Source organism: Lepisosteus oculatus, chromosome 3 (assembly GCF_040954835.1).
Source record: "Lepisosteus oculatus isolate fLepOcu1 chromosome 3, fLepOcu1.hap2, whole genome shotgun sequence".
NCBI classification, from domain to species: Eukaryota; Metazoa; Chordata; class Actinopteri; order Semionotiformes; family Lepisosteidae; genus Lepisosteus; species Lepisosteus oculatus.
Window position 1 is genome coordinate 22,446,297 of NC_090698.1, and position 22,880 is coordinate 22,469,176.

The 22,880-nt window shown below is 36.3% G+C and overlaps 1 protein-coding gene and 1 long non-coding RNA gene across 3 annotated transcripts in view; one reads left to right on the plus strand and one right to left on the minus strand.

The window, feature by feature from the left end:
- The window catches only part of dmrt1 (doublesex and mab-3 related transcription factor 1), a 38,182-nt gene extending 17,489 nt beyond the window's left edge, over positions 1-20,693 (minus strand). The window contains exons 1-3 of one of the 2 annotated variants that reach the window (XM_015338674.2): positions 20,223-20,693; positions 17,588-17,771; positions 10,405-10,619 (exon numbers count right to left, since the gene is read on the minus strand). In XM_015338674.2, the coding sequence (XP_015194160.2) occupies positions 10,405-10,619; positions 17,588-17,771; positions 20,223-20,522 (699 nt within the window). In that variant the 5' untranslated portion in view covers positions 20,523-20,693. The remainder of the gene's footprint in view (positions 1-10,404; positions 10,620-17,587; positions 17,772-20,222) is intronic. The other variant, XM_015338683.2, reaches the window with a different exon arrangement.
- Positions 20,370-22,880, plus strand: LOC138237711 (uncharacterized). The gene is made up of 3 exons (XR_011189058.1): positions 20,370-20,499; positions 20,632-20,725; positions 22,415-22,880. It is a non-coding gene; the product is annotated as an uncharacterized lncRNA (long non-coding RNA).

The following is a 22,880-nucleotide window of genomic DNA, read 5'->3' on the forward strand; positions in this document are numbered from 1 at the left end:
TTTCTATTCTGACAGTTTCAATGGACCTATGGGTCAAAGTAACCTGTTTCAAAGACCACAGATATTCACAGATATTTCTTACAGATATATAGAAAGATGAACTGACAAGTTTTACTATGTAGATGCACTTAGAACTAAAATATATTTTGGTATTGTTATTATCTAGAAAATATATCCTGTGTTTAAACGTATTAGTTCTTAATCCATTACACAACCTTATGTATCAAGATTATGTATCAAGCTGTTTACTAGCACACATGTACTGTAGAATATAATTTTTTAGATGGACCCTCTGTGGAGTTTTTCAGATGGTTGAGATATCTCTGTAGTATCTGAGATTATAAAATTTTGAATTTTTAAAGTAGCACACAATACTAATAACTGAATTAAAATTAATAACTGAAAAAAAAACTTTCACTGCTCTACTTCCTACCTACCTGAAGGTTTCTTATCTGGCACCATCAACTGTCTGGATAATGTACGCCACCCTTATATTTTCATTTTCTACCTGCATTACACCAGGTTTCTTCCAATGTATTCTAAGTCTAAAGATGCATGCTTAGATAAACGTAAACCAGTAGACACGCATATTCAGCATATCACCGTCAATTTGTGCTCCCTTTTACTAATTAAAAAAATGAACTGCTTATAAAGAATGGGGTCATTTAACTAATACTCCAACTGTCCTCTCCAAAAAAATCTGAATTATGTCACTTAATAAAAGAATGAAGTATTGCCCCACTAAGAGATAACAGAATAGAAAACAGACTAAAAATGTTTCAACACAAAATAGGTTTGCACATCTCTGAAAAAAAGCCCTGGTTCATACAGAAAAAATTGTTTCTTTTCCTTTGAATGTGGAATAATAAAGTATTTTTTTGCTTTTGTTTTGTAATTAATTCACCTCACTCAGTGTAACACTACAACTATGAATATTAAACATAACATCTGCAAATGACACGCCTTGGACCAAAGTGTTAGAACGGGGTAGAAAGTCACTTTACATAAGACGTCTGTAATGGTTTAGTTCCAAGTTATCACACCCCACGCCTGTAGTAACTATGAGGGTAGCTGACTCTGTTTGAGATGCCTTTCCAGGATGTCACAACAAGTTAAGAGACGGTGCTGAATAGGATAATCTATAGATAATTCTCTTCTGGCAGCATATGGGAAGGACACATCTATATTTGAAAATGAATGTGACAACAAGGCAGCAAGAAAATTCTTATTTATGTGGCTACTCTTTCAGTCTGTGCTAGCCTCCTTGTCATTTGACTATGCCCACACTCAAGCTTGTTCTAAATAGTAATAATGCCCATTACTTATCATGGGACAACACCAAGGAAGCTAACAACATTCTTGATTATCTTGTGAGTCTTACTGTGAGCACTGGATGATCTGAGAGGGTCAGGAACAAACACTTGACTGCATCCATTGCAACAGTCATCTGTGCCAATAAAACCATGCATCTTTGTTGTTGTTTAGAAGAGAAAGACAGGTTAGTGTAAGGACACTTAAAAGGAGTCTAACAATTAGTTATTGTTAGAGTAGACATGCGTTTTACATGGTAGTTAGGATCCTGACATAACCTGTGTACTCAGAATTGTGTATAATCAAAACACCCAACTTAGTCCGTCCTATTCCCCTCCCTTAAACAAGTAAAATCAATTATAAGTGTATGTATGCAGTCCAAACTGTTATGAAGACAGTTATGTAACAAATACATTACTGCACAGTGTACAAAACAGATTAAATAAACTTCAATAATAAAAAGCAGGGAACACAGCACAGGCATAGCTCTCATGAATAGCCTTCCCTCTATCTCTAATTGCATGAATACAAGATTCATTCTTGTCATACATCTGCGCCAAACTGGTTACTATCATCCCACCCCTTAACTTCCCAAAATCTCAATTTTTAAATCAAAGTCACACACTTTTCTGGACTTGCCTTTCCCCTTCATACTTCTTTCTTTCACCTTCACACTTGTTTTCAGTTTACAAGCCTGCCTGCATTATTTGATTTTTCATTTATCATTTCCTTACTAACTGTGCACGCACAAATTTGCGTAAATATATTTTGCCAAGGAGACAAGTCTACTGTATTATTTTTTTTCTGGGCCATATGCACTGTGGGACTAACTTACGAATTGAGACACACTGAAAAAATTCATCAATGCAGAGAAACACAATTCATTTCAAAACAAAGAAATCAAGCTCTTCCGATATTAACTTCAGGGTATTTTAATTTTTTTTCAGCTGATTAAAAGTCTAGATTGATCATGGTCGTGTGTTCCATGTTTATAAAAGTTGAAACCCGGTTCTAAAGAATGAGACATCATCATGTAAAAGTGCCTAGATTATGATGAGAATTATTAATAATTATAAATTACTAATAATAAGAACAACAATACTTTTTAACCCTGCTCCTCTATTTGAGTCTGTACATATGACCACCAAACCTTACAGTACAAAATCCATACAAATTGTGTATGCGGAAAGATAAATGTTAAAGGGAAAATTCTAGGACCTCTGTATTTGCGAAACAAGTAAAGACATTGAAAAAAGGTGTTTCTTCATGTGGAGATGGACATGGAAAAGCATGACAAGAAAAGAAAAGGGTGAGACAATAATAACTACAGTACCTTCTTTGTTTTTTGCAAGGAAAAGCACCAACTTTTAGTTTGGATTTGCTTATTTGAACAGAAAGTTACAGGAGTTTTATAGTTTATGTTATAGTAGTTACTGTTCACAGTCATGCCAATAAAATATGACCATAGCTGTAGTTTTTTTACCTTTCTAGATAATAGTTTTTTAGCAAAAGACAATATAATTTGATGATATTTTTGGTAGATGTGTGTTCAGTTTTAAGTTCCCTCACCATTGCTAACACATTTAAAGCAGCTGGTGCTTCACCAGTTTTGTCATGATGGCTTTAGTGATTTCGAGTTGCTTTAAGGACAAACTCCAAACTCCAAAACATAAGATAACTGCAGTGAAATCTGGTTTACGTTTTTTTTCCTCATTTTACAAAGGTTAAAATAAAATAACCCGGTTGAGAAAAACATGATAAACAACATAGGTTAAAACATAAAAAGATATGCAATTCTGCTAATACTAATTGTAACAAACCACAACACATATATACATGGTAAATTATGTCCTCTTTGGAATGTTTGAAATATTTGTAGACAAATCATTTTGTAAAGTTATCATTTGAAATCATACTTCATTCTTTTCTATACTAAAAAATCATATACTAGTGATATCAAGTATTTAGCTGAGAGCTGCAATAAAAATAGTGTGCAATTAAAACTAAATAAACGACTAATTATGTGACTAGGGAGGCATTGTACCTTTTCCCCCCAAGAAATTATCTTATAATTTGCAAAAGAAAAACCATAAATTCTTACTCAATACCCCATTCTGTGTCTATGGCTCAAACTGGCTGTATCTTTTTAGTAGACATACAGTAGCTAGACATTTTTTCACAGGCTTCCGTCTCTCCCTGCTGTTGCCACTTTGTATCATCACATAGCCAGAATCTGAGTTATGAGCTTTGCACCATGATATATCACACTGCACTCAATGGACTCAAAGATCTTTCACATGCAATTTCTTACAGTGCATTAAGTTAAAGACATTTTTTGTAGTTGCCCCCGAAGTTGTACAGTATTTTTCCACCTGACCATGCGTCTAGGAACCCGCAGTCTGTCCCCAAAACAGGTATTGCAGACATACACTAAAGGGAAAACCAGAGGCATTTCCATTTTGCTGAAATCAAAAATAAAGCATCGCCATCTTAACACTCTCACTGGGAAATATATCATCGTATTTTTTGTGTTATTTTGGTTTTTCGTCTATCTATTTTCTAACCAATTCGTCAAATTCAGGTTACAGGGGAGACCGAGCCTATCCCAGCAAGCAACGGGCACAGGCAGGGTACATCCCGGGCAGGACGCCAGTCCTTTACAGGGTAGACGGGCGCAATAACAGACATGAACACACCCACACCAGAGCCAACTTTCCTAGAAGCCAATTAACCTACCAGTGTGTTTTAAGATTTGGGAGGAAACCCGAGCACCTGGAGGTAACCTAAACAACCACGGCAAGAACACAGTATCTCAACGCAGATAGCACCCTAGGTCCAGAAGGGAACACAGAGCCTCAATGCTAACTAAAATGTTACCAAGCCACCCCTGTATTAGTTCAAGTAGGTAGCTGCATCCGCATGCGTAGGTTGTAAAGGAACAAGTAAAGGTTTATTCCAAGCTGAAAAGAGAAGATAAGAAACACAACGTTTTGGCTGTGGAGCCTTCTTCAGTTGACAGAGAGTGTGGATACTGCTCCTCTCCTGCTCCCACCTCCTCTCCATTCCCAGCTTTTGTTCTCCCATGCTTTACCAACCTCCGGTTTTCCTCTTTCACACGCACCTGAAGAAGGCTCCACAGCCGGAACATAGTGTTTCTTTTCCTCTCTTTTCAGCATGGAATAAAATGTAACTTGTTCCTTTGCATCCCTGTATTATATTATTGTATAATATTTACTTAAACAGGTAGCCACGCACAATGGCTCATCAGGCCAGTGATCATTCAGAGTTCTTGGGAGGAAGTGGATCAGAGAGCACATTCCTCTCAGCCCAGATAGAATATCAGTCCATTACTGGGTCCACCTCCAGCAATGCTAATTCCCGTTTATACCTACAGCTGGGTGTGGACCTCCAGGATTTACTGGAGCAAGTGGGGTAAAGTACCTTACTCAAGGTACAACAGTGTCTACAGCAAGGGCTTGGACCCACAACTCATTAGCTAAGTCCAGAGATTTACAATACTCACTACACTATGTTGCTCCTGTGTAATTAAATAATATAATGTATACCTCATGTACATTATACAGTATATGACTACTACCAGCCTTTTAATATGCTGCCTATATTTTATATTGTTCTTAATTAACACACTTCAGAAAATACTCCTATGCATTTATATTAGCTAATTTTGTAAGAGTTTCTACTTTGCTCTACATAAACAATGTGTGTAGTGGCTCCTAAGGCAGCATTAGCTTAAGAAGTTTAAGATGAAAATGGTGATCATGCATCAACCTCATTTTCTGCAGGAAACAAGTTTTGAAGAACAGCTGTTAAGAGTTATTGGGCATGTTTCACCAAGTAGTTGGTGACCCACTGTGGAAGTTAAACATAGGTCCATCCTGTGGGGTGCAAGTCTGAAGGATGTCTGATTTTAAGTCAGTTGGTGCTGTGGTTCAGAAGACAATGGTACTTTGAATTTTGCAAACAAAATGATGGTCAGCCAGCCATTGAGAGTTTTGCCACACAGGAATTATACTGTCCTAGTTTACACTCAAAGAATGAAACATGCCAAGTTTGGGTTCAAGAACAAAACAGTTCTTGAACAAGAGCAGTATATGTGAGAAGCCATTTCACCAAGCTGATAATGACTCAGTTAGAATCATTGTTTAAATGAGTGTTCATTGCTAATTGGTAAACTCAAGTGAATGTAACTGTTACGTAAGCACTAAATCGCCCCATTAGTGAGAAAATTGATTGGGCACATGAGATCTGATTATTTAACCTGTTGTCAAGCCTGGTGAAAATCATGAATGGGAAAACACAACAAATAAAGAATACTTATCAAGAGAAAGACACCTTCGTGTCGTGCCATCAGTATCTTGAAAGCAGTTCAGTGATCACTTTAACATTGTATAAAAGATGTGAAATTTGTAATAAAATATTGATTGTTTAAAAAATAACATTCAGAAAGTACAGGAAAGACTGTAGCAACTTTTATCATAAAGTGCCAGGACTTTCACCAGAGAATATTCACTTAATTACAGAACCATTACTATTTTGGAAGAATGCACATAAACAGAATTTCTGTTAAATATAATATTTTGCAGGACTGCAAACATATGGGTACTGTACATTAAATATTATCACAAAATGTTTTGACACATCCCTGCTGATGCTTCAGTTATCAAGCATTTATTTAAGGAGTATGTGCTCCTCAATTCTTTAAAGCATTTCCTACTGAATAAGATACAGTACTTCAAAATGTTAACACTTACAGTACTACTCCATCTTTAGCTGAATTCTGTGTAGCAAATGTATTGAAATTCAGTTCAAATCTATTAACGTGCTGCAATAATGTAAAAACAGTTCTTATTAAAATCCCAAATATTGAGCATTTAGACAGATTTCAAATGTCCTTCAGTAGTAACACTATGACAGTTTTGGGCTGTACCATCATAGACTTTTATACACTATGTTTGGATTTTTAGCCGATTATATTTACCTGGATTTACACTTCACTAAGCTCTGTGTTAAAGTTCTGCTTTCTCCAATATAACAATGAGATGCTTTCACTGTGCCCTGCTTGATAGACAATATAATTAACCTTTGCAATTCTGTTCCAACCTGCTGTTGCTTGACAGAAGCAGTGACCCCAGAACAATATGTTACCATCAGAATCTCAACTGCGCTGACACCATGAGATATAGCCCTATCAGCACTATCGCAAAATAAAACACTCAGATTAGATCCTTGAAGAAATATAGATTTAATTTGTTTCACACTTGAGTTCTCTGATACAACGAGAAACTTTTTAACATAAATCTAAAAAATTAATGTTCAGAGGAATGTGGAAATTTCCCAAAGTATAAACCCCTTCACTAAGATGAAATTCTTTCTCCTTCTCTCACAACATACATAAACTATGACAGATTTAAATTCAGGTATGGCATGTGAATACATATATTAGTACTCATGATAAATTAGGGGTGATGAAAATAAATGTAAAATGCCAATAGACCAAAAATAACCTGCAAGATTGGAGACGTATTTTTTAATGTTTTTATTAATTCTTCAAACTAATTTTATAAAAATAGAGATAATATGCAAATCAAGCAAATTTTATGTGGCATTTAAGATCTACCTTTGCACCATATTCTAAACAAGGTCTTACTAGTGCATTACATAATTTCTACATACAGTCACTGCCCTTGATGTATATTCTATGCTTTTAACTATATACTAACATTTTGTTTGCCTTTCTTATTGTTTCCCTTTATTGTCTGGAACATGTAAATGATGTGTGAACATAAACACCTAAGTCATTTTCATATAGTAGGCAGCATCTTCCAGTGTAGCTTTTCCAATTTTGTAAGCATAGTTTGTTTTTGCAACCTGAATGTAATACTCTGGCCTTGTTTACATTAAGTGTCATCTGCCAGCTGTTGACGGAAAGGCACTACATTAGACATTTCCTGTCTTGAGCGACTGTTGGAGTCATGTCACTGGCTTTTGTATATTATATATAAAACGGGTGGCACGGGGACTCATAGCTGAGCATTGCTGCCTCACAGTGCTGCGGTCCTGGGTTCTGGGCTATCTGTGTGGAGTTTGTATGTTCTCCCTGTGTTTGTGTGGGTTTCCTCTGTGTGCTCCAGTTTCCTCCCACAGGCCAAACATATACAGGTAGATTAATTGCCTTCTGGGAAAAGTGTCTTGTGTGAGTGTGCACCTGTTTCTGTCTGTCTGCCCTGTGATGGACTGGCATCCTGTCCTGGGTGTATCCTGCCTTGTGCCCATTGCTTGTCAGTATAGGTGTTGGCTCCCCCTACCACCCTGGATTGGAAAAAGTGGTTAACAAATGGTTGGATAGATTACGTATAATATGACCTGACTACATATAACATGAAAGATTCACAGACTCTTGATTCTTCTAGGGTTAGTTCCTGAGCCTGTATACTCTTTTTGATATACAACAAAGAGCTACACCTCCCCCTCTTTTATCTCTCCAGAACAGAGTGTGTCCACTAATGTTACATCCATCTCCAACATTTTCGGTTAGCCTTGTTCCTCTAAAACATGATTCCAATAACATCTTAATTGCCGGCTAATGTGGTAGATTCTACTTCATGTAATTTATTTCAAATAACCCTGGCATTTATGTATAAAGACTTAATTACCTGGTCATTTATTTTATTTTGCTTTATCCTTGGGTCTCCCTTTGTCTTTGCTCCCTCATAAGGTACACTGAGGCATCATTAGACCAAAACAGTCTGTTGCCTAACATAGCATAATTTACTATTATTTAACTTGAAATTGTACTGTTTTGAACTACATAAAGGGCACCAAAAACACATACTATTTCTTTTCACGTCAATATCATTAAAAGACTGCTACACATTGAGACTGACCAGTATATAAATATTGTAATTTAATATTGCTTAAATTTGATTTGCACCTTATAAAGGACCGATAATTATTTATCTACTAATTTCCATTGCTCCTAAAATTCTTAACCCCCCCTTAATTCTTAATTGTTATGAAAGGAACTGTGGAAGAAAAACTTAATTTTGTTTGCTGTAAAACTAGTTGATAGATGCTCCTGTAGAATATGAAGTGCACAAAATATAAAATATAAAGAATTCCACATTTCCAAGCATGATATATTTCTCCCCTCACCGTTTAATTACCAGATGTAAATACGATAACCTTGCTTTCACGTCAAATGCACACAGAATGCCTGCACACTCATAATACTCATGTTAAACATACGGCAGCACTGTGGTCTAGGAGACTATAATGGATATGATGGCTGTTCAACAGTGTGTGCTAATTACCTCATTTGGATAAGGGTTAAAGAACTCCCAGTGGCAGAATAAGTTGCAGTTTCGCCCGAGGGAATCCGGAAAATGTAAACACTGTGCAGAGGGGTACCACACCATGAAGGCAGCACACCTTTCTGCTGTGCTTGCCCAGTCAGTCGGAACGGTGGCGTAACTGCCATCACGGTGCATTACCATTCTCTGAAAGAGAATGTGACCTCGCCAGCAAGCAGCTCCTGCCAACTCAAACACAGATTTGGTGGACTGACAGGAACCACCATCAACATCACGGTCTCGGTAAGACGGACCTGTGTGTGACCCATCGCTGTCCTCTTGCTACTTTGCATGACTACTCTTGCACGTCGCAGCTTGTTCTCAACAACAGTTTACTATCAAGACCAACATCGTTCTCCTGTACTGTGTTTCTTTAATAAGCCATTTCCAGGCCCACTTTTCTTGTGTGGCCTGGTTTCTGTCCTCCTGCATGAACAGGCTATCACTTCATAGCTAGAAAAAAAAGAGAACTAAAAAGAGAATCTGACTGCTAATACTGATTTGGCTAGACACGTCCTGCAAGCCTTAATACTTAACAATTGCTTATAGGCAATATAAAAAAATGTCTCCTTGCAATGTAAATAAATGAAATTTATTTAATGATAGATCATGACACACTCTCTTGGTTCTCCACTCACACTTGCTTCCTCATTCAACATTTCTGTATTTTGTGTAGTTTTGTTTTTAATGAAACTGTTAATTTAGCAATTGTGTATATAGACTGGCTATTTACAGTCCTGTGTAAAACGTTACACGTTATACTGTGCCTGAGTAACAATTTTTATTTCTTCTCAATCAGAAACTCAGTTTTATTATAAAAAGAACAAGGAAGGTTTTAACACAGGCTTTTGTTCACTTTCTATCCCTCTACCACTCTCTCTACAATGACCTCTCATGAGCTCCCCATTTTTTCTTGGCAACTATAAAACTCCACACTTCAAACACAAACAATAGAGTCCCAAATTAGAGTCCTACACTTTCAATAGACAGGATTGGTTCCTTTGAATATTAACACAATGTGTTCCTAGGACAACACTCCTCCTAACGTCTAATGCACTCTTCAACTTTGGTTGGAATCACTACTATAACATTAGCTTAATCATTGAAGAAACCAAAAACACTGCTTTGAGAATGGTGTCCCAGTTTGAAAATGATCAATAATTACGTACTTACAAGACTTCCTTATTCCTTATTCTCCTTAGATTAACAGTGCATTCAACTTTTGTTGTGTGTGATGTTCTCTGTCCACATTGCTCAAGATTCCTCAAGATAGTAACTTCATTATAATATACAAAATAATACAAAACTTATGGAAATTTCTAAGAAAAGCTACCAATATATGAAACCTTCTCTCCTAAACCGAAGTTCCTGAAGTTTAATTATCCCAACAATTTCTTAATCTTACTCGCAAGCTGTAAAAAGTTTTAACAGAACAACTTGTAACACTTTCAACCTAACTATTTTCACAAATACAGTATTCTTACTGTACATCAGGGTTATTTCCAAGAACAAATCCATTGGAACATTTTATCAATTGAACTCTAGTTTTTTGAAGAACGGGTGACATTTTTGTATAAAATACTGTCCAGTACCTACTGTATTCTTCTATTTTAATGATGCTGCTAAAGCAAACTGCAGCTAATTATCAATAAAATACAACCGTTCTCCTGCCTTTAATTATGCAAAACTATGGTTCTGCCTAATGCGTGGAGAGCGGCCCCACCTGGTTTACGTCACACATGAGAGGCCGCAGGAACAAATTATGAGCCTTGAGCACCTGGTACTGCTGGTAGTTGTATAGGTTGCTGTAGTACGCAGGGTAGAGAGGTGGCTGGTAGAAGTTGCTGTAGTAGGATGCATCTACAATCATGTCAGAAGTGCCCTCTGCATACCCTCTGCTGGCCGCAGACGGACTGTCCTGCTGACTGGAACGGCTCCCTGCAAATCAAAAGAGATCACTTGGACAGCAGCTCAGCACTCAATACAAACACCAACTTGTGTGAACCGGGCCAGCTGTAATAATTGTTTCAAGAGAAGGTTCATTTGAAACAGTTTCACAATTGCCAGCATTCGTTTGAAGAAAGCCGGCCAGCTGAGCCACATTTTGTGGATACGAAACCCCATGTATGAAGGGTCAAACATTGTATACCGACGAAATCACTACATTACTGAACTTCTTTGTTTCAAGAAGGCTTCCTTAGGTTTTGAGGCACAGCAGCTCTGAGCTTCAACTAATTTAATTTTTAATGCAGACATAATGTTCAGCTTGCTATGTCTTTCACTAGTGTTTAAAGTAAAGGAACAGTACTAACTGATTATGAGTTTTTTGTCAACATAAGACGTATTACAGACAAACTGCACTAAAACAATAGGTGAGAATTTAGTGAAAAATCAAGACAAACATTTTAAAATATTCACAGAAGCAGATTTTTTTTGCATTACCTTAAACTACAAACTTTTGACTCTCATCATCTTCTTTGCCAGTAACCATTAAAAATGTTAGCAACTGTATTTGAAACGATTAAGACTCCTGCAGTGTTTGCATTACGTGAGTTAGTAAATCACACCGAGGAATCAACAAATGAGGCCCTTGTTACCATCTGCAGTGAAGCATTTTCTAATGTATCAATGTACACATCAACCGGAAAGTGGTATACTTTCTCTGTGTACTTCAGTTTATGAATTAATTAATGTTTTGAAATTGCTAGTGAATTAATTCATGTTTCTGGAGTAGAGATACAGTTCTGGGGATGAGAAACCCAAATGAAGATGAATCTGCAAGCCTCTGATTTCTCAGCAGATGTGTGCTGTTTTACCAGCTTCTGAACAAATGGTGAGGTGTGACAACAGACAGCATTATGCTTCCCTTCCCACCTGTCAGAGGTCTTAGCCATATTGTGCAGGCAGCAGCTCGCCTCCCCCATGTCAAGTCATCAGATCACAACACCAGGCAACCAGGCAGCTACATCAGCCACCCAACTTTCGCCTCCTATATTACAGGATCCAACAGCTTCCAAATGACTCTTTTTAACATTCCTTGGCACGATCAATTAGTGGAAGATCAAATTGATCAACCGCTGAAACTGAAAAGCTGCATCTACTAAAACAATGTGTGGCTACAAAATATATTGGCTTAAACTGAACAAAAACCCTGGGCCACTTTTCTCAAATTTGAAAGTGGTCCTTCAGTATAACATACTGTATATACACTGTATACCGTACATATGTGTGTGTGTGAATGTACAGTCAAACCCGGACTGTCTTCTCGTGTCATATTACTGGTATGAATATTTACTGTAGGTAACAACTCCCAAACTCTCCAGCAAATGAAAAATGTAAACAAAGGCAATAGTGTTCTTGTAAAGTAAACAGTCCTTTAATCTGGCTCAGAAGTTTAACACATTTCTTTAAATAAGAATAACACTGAACAAGCTAATTACTATTGTGTTTAGCAATAACAAGGAAGTTCACTTTTAAGAATTTAAAAAATTCAAAATAAATTAGTGTTTTTAGTTGGTGTCATTTTAAACTGGAGTGAATGTGTCTGACCAATAGTTCTGGTCAGACATTTGTGGTATTAAAACTGAATAAAAGGCTGACCTGCATGTTCTATCATCAACTATTGCTGCACAATGTAGAAATCCAGACTGTTGAAAGCCATCTACAACTACACAGGGATGTCCAGACCAAAACTGTATGCAGACTAAAACTTGTGGTGGTACTTGCAATATTTCTGTCTCTAACAAGTTTAATTTGTGTGAGTCAAAAGAGCATTTAATGTAATCTGACACATACTAGTTTTGTGTCTGTTTCTAGTGATACTCGATGGCATCAAATATTTTCAAAGAAACAATTTAGAAATAATTGCACTTCTACAAAGTTTGAAAGAAAAATAATTGAGTAATCCACATTTATTACATCTCCAAGCCCCGTCAAAGTACATGAAAAATACAAAGACTTTTAAACAATGGTACTAGATATAGTACCAACAATTTTAAAAGGCATAATATAGACATCTTGTTAACATTTCTATATCTCACCTTTTATAAATCACTATTTGTATTAACATCACATCAATGTTTCCAAAAAGCAATTTGCACAAATTTAAGCTGGTCTTTCTGTCACAAATTTGAATGCACTAGGATACCTTAAATATCAAATATACTTTTTGTGGATTAAACAATTCTTAGCTTTCATTTAGACTTTTATATTTTGAAGAGAGAGTATGCACTACTTCAGAAATTACTTGTAAACTATTAAAACATATTCCAATTGTTTCCCTGGGATATGACAAATATATGACAATGATATATTATTGTAACCTTCTGCACTATAGAGTAATGGAATTTGATACACACAGTATACAAATGGGACCATGGATAGAGGAAATCCTACAGAACACCATACCAGCTCAACGTGTCCACCATTATTTCCTGCTTATTTCATGATGGCTTGCGAGAAACACATGGTTATAGTAATTCTCCATGATGTTATCAATGATAGTTTTCAGAAAACATGTATGTATAAAGATAAATATGCTGAGTATCAAAAGGAACATATCACTTACAACTGCAACAAATCAAAAGGTATATGGAAAATGACAACAATTATTTTTTGCGTATGAGTGGTGATATTATATTTAACAGAGATGACATAGGTTAAATCATTATGCTGATTAATATTCGTTTTCAACTGAAATTACCATCAGGGGATTTACTTTGAAAGTCTCAGGATAATAATGTAATGCCCCGGCGTAAAAAATAAAGTGTAAGGCCACTGCTGGAAGCAATATAAGATAGACGAATATAATGAATGCTTTTCACTAGGTCACATTCTTTTGGGATTCTGAACCATTCTGCATGTGCTGCCATAGAACAGAATGATTCAATAGTCACACTTTTTTAAAGACGTTGCTTTCCTTGTGTCTTAATGAGCATGTACAACTGACGTTCGCCATCTGGTGGTGACAAGTATAAAATGCATATTACAAAACTTAATTCAAGTACTGAATCAAATTTGAAGATGAGAGCCATCAAAACTTTCTCATTCTTATACTGTATTGAAAATAAACATCTGAATATGTTAATACATTTAATACACTGATGCGTACTTAGCGATATTATCAAAATTAAGAAAAACTGCCTTTTTTATTGTGCATACAGAGGTAGGCAGTATAAATGTCTAAACAAAGAATTATGGAGAATTCCTGACCACATGACACATTTTGAAAACAAGATTTTTGACTGTATCTCCCTATGGTATTAAATCAATGTAGATATATTCTGAAATACAAATGAGAATGCATTTTCCTATGCATTATAGTCTTGTGTTATCTGTTGCGGTATATAATCAATGGAAATGGATGGCTCCACACTTAATGTTCATAAGAAGAAAGATTTATACCTCACATAGTTCCATGTTAGAGAAGAAGAGAACTGTATTACTTTCATACAATTGACATTGAGAATTGAATTAACAATAATTACATTTTTAACAGCAACTGAAAAAGATCTATCACTGGGCACATGCTTTAGGCCTTTATCAGCAAATATCCAGTCAACTCCTTTTGTACCTGTCACCAGTCCAGCATTTCTTACTGCTTCATCAGTGAATTTCCCTGTGATCTGGGAAAGAGCCTTGACCCAAGTGGTATTCCAACTCCTGAAAGCACTATCAGAGCAACTAGAACAGCATGTTTCTCCCACAAGCCATTACCAAAGGAAGTGATGGAAAGATGGCATTGCTTGGCACAAGACAATCACTCCTATGTTGATTCACAGACACTAAAATAATAGCATGCTGTATAGGCTTCATTTTCCACATAACTAATGAACCACAGCTTTTCATTACCTCTATATAAAGCAACCTAATAGTTTAAACTGTCCCATTTTACTAATCCCTTGTGCTACATATTGGTGACCTCGGGTCCTGTTTCATCTGCAGGAATTAGCCCAGGAGAAACCACAAATGCTTAATAACTCAAAGTCTCAAACTTTGTTTTTATGTCCTATGGGGGCATTAGGGAGTAATCAACATAACAATATGACGTAACATCCACCACCAACAAAAAGGTCAGGACAAACAATATATCAGCAATATATAATCCTATAGTCTACGTTTATTGGATCCAGCATGCCATCCACCATCCAGAAAAAAGAGTGTCACAATTTACCTTAATTAACCTCCCATTTTTCATAAGACAGCTGTGCCTGAACAAATGCGTGCAGTTTTATGTGGAGAACTAAATAAGACCTATATTGTATAAAAGCTGTGCTAGCAGTTAGAGGACTGTATATAAACAAAAATTAGGTTGTGGATATTGTAAGTGCATGAAACTTTAGAGTTGATTGAGCACAATGTTCTACAACATTATTACAGCAACAATTGCATAGATATTTTAGTCAGAAAGGCTGTACAGTATGTACTTAATGTGAAGCAATTTAATGCAGCTATCAACTGGGCTCTGTATTAGATTTACAGTCTGATAAAAGTAGCCAAACTACTAAAAAGAATTTAAACACAGGTGGTTAATATGGTATTTATTTAGTAAGACAAAGTTGAAAGGGCTTTTGATAACAATACATGAAAGACAACAGAGAGAATGAGAGAAAAGGAAAAGCCAAAATAGCTCTTGCAGCTTTTGGTCTTCATAAACCACTGTTTCTTATATGTTAGCTTTTTGATAAACATGAATTAATCACATACAGTATATGATGTGTAATCTGTTAAAATGTTCTGAAACTGCTTAAAATAATAGTTGTGGAGTTGCTAAAAAAAACTACTTCAACAACAAAAAACTCACCAAATTATGTTTTTGAAAAAACAGTTACAGCACTGCAAATATTTTCTGTAAATTGGTCATTTTTTATTTTAAATGCCACCTTCTTCATCCAAGTACAAAGTGTACACACAAATGAATGCCAGACCTTAAATTACTCATTGTGATGCAGATTTGACAGCAGAATACAAGACTTGTGTCTGCATCTTAACTCACCAAATGAAATTAACAGAAAGAAAACATCTCACTCCCAGATTTGTGCTGTCACACTGCCTGATAGCTCCTCAAACCAGGGACCCGTAATGAACAGTTCTCTTGTTGTTAGCCTGTATCCTAACACTACTTATCAAAGAACCTTTCAGACTAAACTCCTACTTTAGGAACATTTCATTCAGATAAAAATGCAATTTAATTAAACCACTATTTTTATATAACAGATGAGGAATTACATTAAAAATGTGAAATTTAACACTTTAAGATCATTTAATGAGGAAGTGTTCTTAATTCCATTTCTTTTGTTGTGCGGCCTTTACAACAAATTAGGTTTGGATTATACTGTATTTAAAATTTGTCATTTCAGATCCAGTTTGACAAAGACTAGAAAATGCCTCTTTTATCTTAGCTTTCACTTTACTTTCTCATTGCCAAATCTTGTGATAACATGACAATGGCAGTTTCATACCTTAAATGCTCCTTCTACAGCCACATGTCTAGCATTTAATTTCACTCTTTGCAAACAGTCATTCTTTTGTTTCCCAATAAAGCAAGCCTGTTTTCAAATGTGCAGTAAACTGCATCTTCTTACAGAATCACTTTATAAAGGTACAGTACACAACTGATGGAGTTGTTTTTACTCGCCAGACTTTGCTCTTTTATTTTGGAAAAATCACGGATTATACTGGTGTAATGGCTCACTTACAGGAACTTAGATGTGACTTAATATTAATTCCTTACACGTATATAGCGCTTTTCTGGACACTCCACTCACAGCGCTTTACAGGTAATGGGGACTCCCCTCCACCACCAATATACAGCATCCACCTGGATGATGCAATGGCAACCAGAGAGTGCCAGTACGCTCACTATATATCAGCAAAAGAACAAAGCAATTAAGCCAATACATAGATACAAATTATTAGGAGGGCATGTTTGGTAAAAGCTAGGGGCTTCAAAACTTGGCCTGGATACCAGGGTTAACATCCCTACTCTTTTTGAAAAACACATTGGGATGTTATTGACCATGGAGAGTCAGGACCTCAATTACGTCTCATCCCAAGGACCAAGGCTCTTTTTACAGTATAGTGTCCCCATCACTATACTGGGACATTAAGACGCACAAGGCTGCAGGGTGAGCGCCCCATACTGCTCCCACTAACACCACTTCCAGCAGCAACCTTAGCTTTCCCAGGAGGAGACCCATCCAGGTACCGACCAGGCTCACACCTGCTGAACTTCAGTGGTTGCTGCTTATCCACCTTTGTTTATGCCTTATTTGTTAGGGAATAATAACCTTTGTTTCTTGGCATTTTTTCAGCAGGGCACTTGCTCTAAGATGGGAAGATGGGAGAGGATCAATGGCATGAACTTAAGACAGGTAGCTACATGCTACCTGAAGTGGGCATACTGTAGGCAGTCCAGACTCAAGAATGCTACCCAAGTCACTGTATTATTCGTTTTCCTTAACAGGGATTTTGTTTTGTATGATGTTATTTTCAATGCTGATTAGGTGAGGTGTCTCATAAAATGTTTAGTTCCAACACTACCAAAAACATGGAACAAAGAACTTCACTCAGGTAAATTAACACCAGACAATGTGCAACAGAACTTGTAGTGTAAGATATTATGGTAATGTCTCAAATGCTGAATTCCTGCATTTTGGGCTTCAAAGTAACTAGCTTTTGGTTTAGCGGGGCTAACACTTCGCTGGGCTATGGAGAATATGAGGTCAGAGACGTGCCTGAGACAGCAGCTCGCATACAGGATCTATCTGCTACAGATCCATAGTATTGGTACCTCAAAGAAATTGAGGTTGCTGTAGAATTTAGACTTAAAGCAATCAAGAGTGTGTGGGTTCTCAGTTCTCACAGTGTAAGGCAAGCTCTAGACTCCCAAAACAAGTATTTTGTACCTGTGGCAGGTGGGGTTGTTGCTCGGCTGGATGTGGATGAAGGAGGTGACTTTCCCCGGGCAGAAAAAAGGCAAGCTCTGTCTCCAGAGGCCTCATTCTTGATAACAACATCTGGGTTGGGGAAAGGAACCAGGCTGCAGATTCCCATCTCTTCTTCTTGTGCCTGCTGCCGGCGAAGAGCAACCTGAAACGGTTCAGTAAGATATGGTAAGTCAGGCTCCTACAGCAAGCCAGTCAGCAGCTCCAGTGTCCACGCTATGAAGTGGACAGGCACATTCCCTCTGGATGTGACATTACACAACCCTGATGTGGAGCTCAATCACACAAGGGAGTGGACTAAAGTGATCAGGGTCAAACCACCTTCCTCCAGGACACAAGCTATGGCACAAGTGGAGAAGACTTGACTCCTCCAGTCAGGGATCCTGAGTCTATGCCATTACCCTATGCTGCCCACTCCCCACTGATATATATACATCTTACACATCTTTCACAAAGAAGGAAAACTGGAGCTGTGCTGGGTTATCAATTTTAGCCACACCACATGAGTATATGTACTGCATACTGTATATACTTTATGACATAGTGGTATATATACCACTACATATACAAATATCATTAAAACTTCCAATTAAGTGCTTATTCATAAATTCACCCATATTTTCATGAACAGACTTTGTAAATAGACATGATTGAGTACATGCTATACTCTTTAGCAAGATTTGTTACACGTTCTGGAACATGTTTAAAATCCATTATTAAAAGACTGCTTTATTTGAAACAACAAGCCATTCATGAAATTTATAACATCAAATTTTGTTTAGAGGTATTTTGACAGAACCCTATCCATATAGTGCACTAGGTGATGCAAAAATAACCTTCTGTATCAAAACAGGTAGAAAGAAGATAAGATATTATTAGTAATAAGCAATATGTTTTAAATTCTATGACTTGAAGATGGACAAGTGTTCCATTAAAAGGAAACATTTGACATATACAGTACACGCATGTCATTGTGGACGGCAGCATTACCATTTTCTAGCCTGCTCTTATCAGATCTTAAAAGCTAAGCATAGCTGGGCCTGGCCAGTACTGGGATCAGAGAGCTCTATAGAAAAACTGAGGCGCTGCTGTAAAAAGTGAGTAGGTAGGATGTTTCCCTGTGGAGTAGAATTTCTTAAACCATTGCAACAGTATAGTGACAGGGGTCACTGTACTGTATATGCTTTAGGACACCGTAATTCGGATAAGACATTAAACCTAGGTCCTGATTACTTAGGACAACTCCAGTGTCTGTGCTATATTCTACTATGGCCTTGTACATCCTGAAGTTCCCCTATAAATCAAATAGTGAAGCAATTTCCCACATCTCTATGTGATCAGCTGTGTAGTGGGGCTGCTTCTATGTTCCATAATGGATTCTGCACATCACCCTGGTGCAAGAAATAGGTCCTATCCTACATGTTGTACAGTGCTTTGCTTTTATTACATTTCTCTGCTAACTGGGAGTACTAGATATGATTTCCAGTAGTCAAAGTAATCTAAACACACAGGGTGTGAATAATCATTCACATTTGAAGACTTCAATTGAGTTGCAGACATAGGCATATAAAACATAATTGCCAAAAGTACTTTTTGCAAACAATATCTACTAAATCAACTAACAACAATATAAGGATGGAAAGTGGCAAAACGTTGTGAACAATATTGTACACATAGGCTATAAATTTACATCTTGTTTATTTGAATTTACATTCTCCCCTTTTTATACAGATTGAGGAAATTTAAGGTTTAAACATTTATTATTGTTTTTAGATGCACAGTGCAAATACTTGCTGCTAACTGTACCACAAAAGGCCGTTTAAACGTGCAAGTAAACGTTCACTATTTAAAGAAATTTAAATATGATAATATCAATGTCTTCAGATTTTAGAACGTCTAGCTATGTTTGGTGGAAGAAAACAAGGCTATGGGTAAAGTTAATTGGTTATTAAATGTTTGCACGTATATGGCTGCCTACTCGTATACGCAACAGAACATGCCAAGTTAATGAAAACTGTAGTTTGTAACCTCGTTGAACAACAAACACCAACAGTGGAATTCGTTACTTCCCTCAGGAAAACATTTTAACTAGTTAAGATATTATTTGCATAATTTCACAAGTAGCAAATAACTGGTAGCTCGAGGTTTAAAAGCTTACGGTCTGAATAACGCCACACAGTTATTTTAATTTTCTGATCCAGAAAAAGTTCTGATCCATCTTTGAAAAATTAGGAATCTCAAGTTTGTAGACGGACCACGGACCACGTGGCGACATGCCATATAGTAGCCACTAACAAAATTCAATTTGGGATTCAATGCAGTTAATCTTTCATTAATAAAACTTGAGTGTGCATGTGTACATAGAACAAGATATCGTTTTCTTTTTGTAAGTGCCCATCCATAAACACATATCTCGCAAACACTTTTTCTACTTGGACAGGGCACGTGCATGCTGAACTCTTACGTTAAAGGCCGACATCTCTACATGGTATGGGTACAATAAAACCAAATTAAAAACAACAATACGTCGTGGAAACTTTTTGTATTGTGCAAATTAAAAGACCGCGATCAGGACAAAAAAAGTACGATTTCGTACCTGAGCCGCCATGACCCTCTGTCGTTCAGCAATAAGTTTACACTTCTCACACTGGCAGTCCCTCCAGTTGCAAAATCGTTTGTGGCCTTTCAAGGGTGACTCATAGCCGTGATTCCTACAGCGAGAGCATTTGGGTTTACGGGGCGATTTCTTGCCAGGGTGAGAAGGAGAGATAGGCCCGGCACACTCCAACAGCTGCTGGTTCGATTGCTCGTCGTCGCTCATAGCTGAGGCTACGCTGGACTGAAAGGCGCTGTCAAACGTTCCTGTCGTTGGGGTATTCATGGGAGCCAAGTTCATTCTTTTTATATCGAGGCAAAACAAATCGCAGTTTCGGTGACTTGCTTTGATGCTTTCAATACTGCAATGCTCTGTTGCAATATTAAAAATGAAACAAACTATCTTTCAGCTAGCCAGCGGCCAGAAGTAAGGCTCTATCTACAAAGACTTGGCTCGATCGACCTACACGTCCCAAACCGTGAAATCATGAGGACCGTTGAGAGGTAATCCCTCCTCCATCCAACAAGCCAGACAGCGTGTTAAGGAGGAGCCGGCGTGATTTCTTCCACATTCGTCATCTACTACCTGACTTTAAAGTAATCTTCTTTAAAAGCACTATTGAATCTAATAGTTTTGTTGAGTGCTTCTAGGTAGAGGAAATCACAAACTCTACAAAAAAAAACCTATTTAATCTAAGTTTCGTTGAGTACTTCTAGGTAGGGGAAATCACCAACTCTACAAAAAAAACAACCTAACTGCTACTGTTTAAACTTTTTATTTTTAAAAGTTGAATCATTTAAACACTTGTTCTAACTGCTTATAAGCATTGCACTTTTTTAAGGTTATATAAATCATCATGATACATTTTCCACTACAGCTATAGTTTATTATAAATGTATAAGTATGTGTAAAATATATATTGATCGAAATACAAATACACAACTCACACATTTCGTCCTTGCTATCTTTTAGCATCTGTCGATAGAATGTCAATGGGATAAAAACCATGCAAGAATTTGAAGAGACTACCCACATAATAATAATAACATAATACATTACTTTGAGTAATTGGGTAAATTACATTTAGTTTGACACTCAACAAACTGCGGTACTGAGGAAAATGTAATCTTTTTTTATGCTACTATCAACCAACCACCATATTTTAGTTCATCTGAAACTTTTGGGGTTTCATTATTGTTCATATATTTAACCTAGCCATTGCAGACGAGCATGCATTTGTAACATTTCACGTTTATCAACTAAATGCTAAGGCAGGCTACATAAAAGAGAAACATTATCACCTGATAATCACGATAAAATATTTATATTCTAATGCTTCATAAATGCGTACCAGAGTACCTTGAACAAGTACTCAAAGTCGGTAACTATTATAAGAAGTTCTGTTCTAGATTTAAAAAACTATTTTGGTGAGTTAGGAACTGTTTTGGCCACCTTTTCTGTGAAACAACAGATAATTTCAGAATAATACTAATAACATTAGTATGCCAGATATCCCCCAGAAGAACCTTTAATATTGATTTATTTTCCATAACTGTACAACATAATTAATGTATAATTAATGTATTAACGTATTTTAATTAATGTATGATAATTATTATTTAATTTACTCAGTATAATTAAATATTATTTCCCCTATGTGCTTTATTTCAAACTCTATCCAACAATTCTTAAATTAAAACAGAAAGAAATTCAACTTGGAAATAAATGTTGCCTACCGATTATTAATGTTTACATAAATAATGTGAAGATATGTGTAAATAAATGGTTGCTTTATATATATTAAAGTGTTTTTACTGGAATACACAAATTGTATTCCAATTTATTTTTATGGATGTTACTATTTTAAAAACTGCAAAGGGGAAAAAATGGAAATGAGGCACTTTTTTAAAACAAAGTTTTGATTGAATTGTTTTATAAATTTGTATTTGGATACATAGATATTAGAAGAATTACATAGGAAATTGTATTTTAAGGTTTTATAACATGTTTCATCTTCATCAGTATTCTTTTATATCTCTTCAATCTTCATGATAAACCATAATTATTCCTAGTTAGCAAAGCAGTATTTTAAAGTCTGTTAAAATCTTTTAAAGAATTCTCTCTGAAAATGGTTTGTTTTTTAATAATGTTTTTTTTATTATTATTACCACTGTTGTTTCATTCAATTTCAGTAGGACGTCCAGCTGTAACAGAACACTAGAATGTGGAGGCAGGAAGGCTATTGGAGAACATTTGCACCAACATTTTTAATGCTGTATCAATCATTTGCCTTGAGTTGCCCTAAATATGACTGGTGTGAATGTTTTTACTGATTCATAAGTTGTTTTGATATCTAAATGTTTTGCACAATGTAAAATGTGACATAGTGATTTTGGTGAAAATTTTAATCAATTTAAATGTAGACACAACTGTTATTCAGTAAATTTTTCACATTAATAAGATAAAAAGGAAAAAAATAAACACAGGAAACATTTCTTTTACATTATTTGCCTAGAATGGCCTCCTCTTACTTTTGAGACCAAAATGTTTTGCCCGCGTAGCTGTCCCAGTATGGTTTGATCTTAGGCAATTCTTGTCAATGGAGTCTAAGGCTGGTGGATTAATGGATTCTGAGTAGCCTACTAATTTAATGTTATA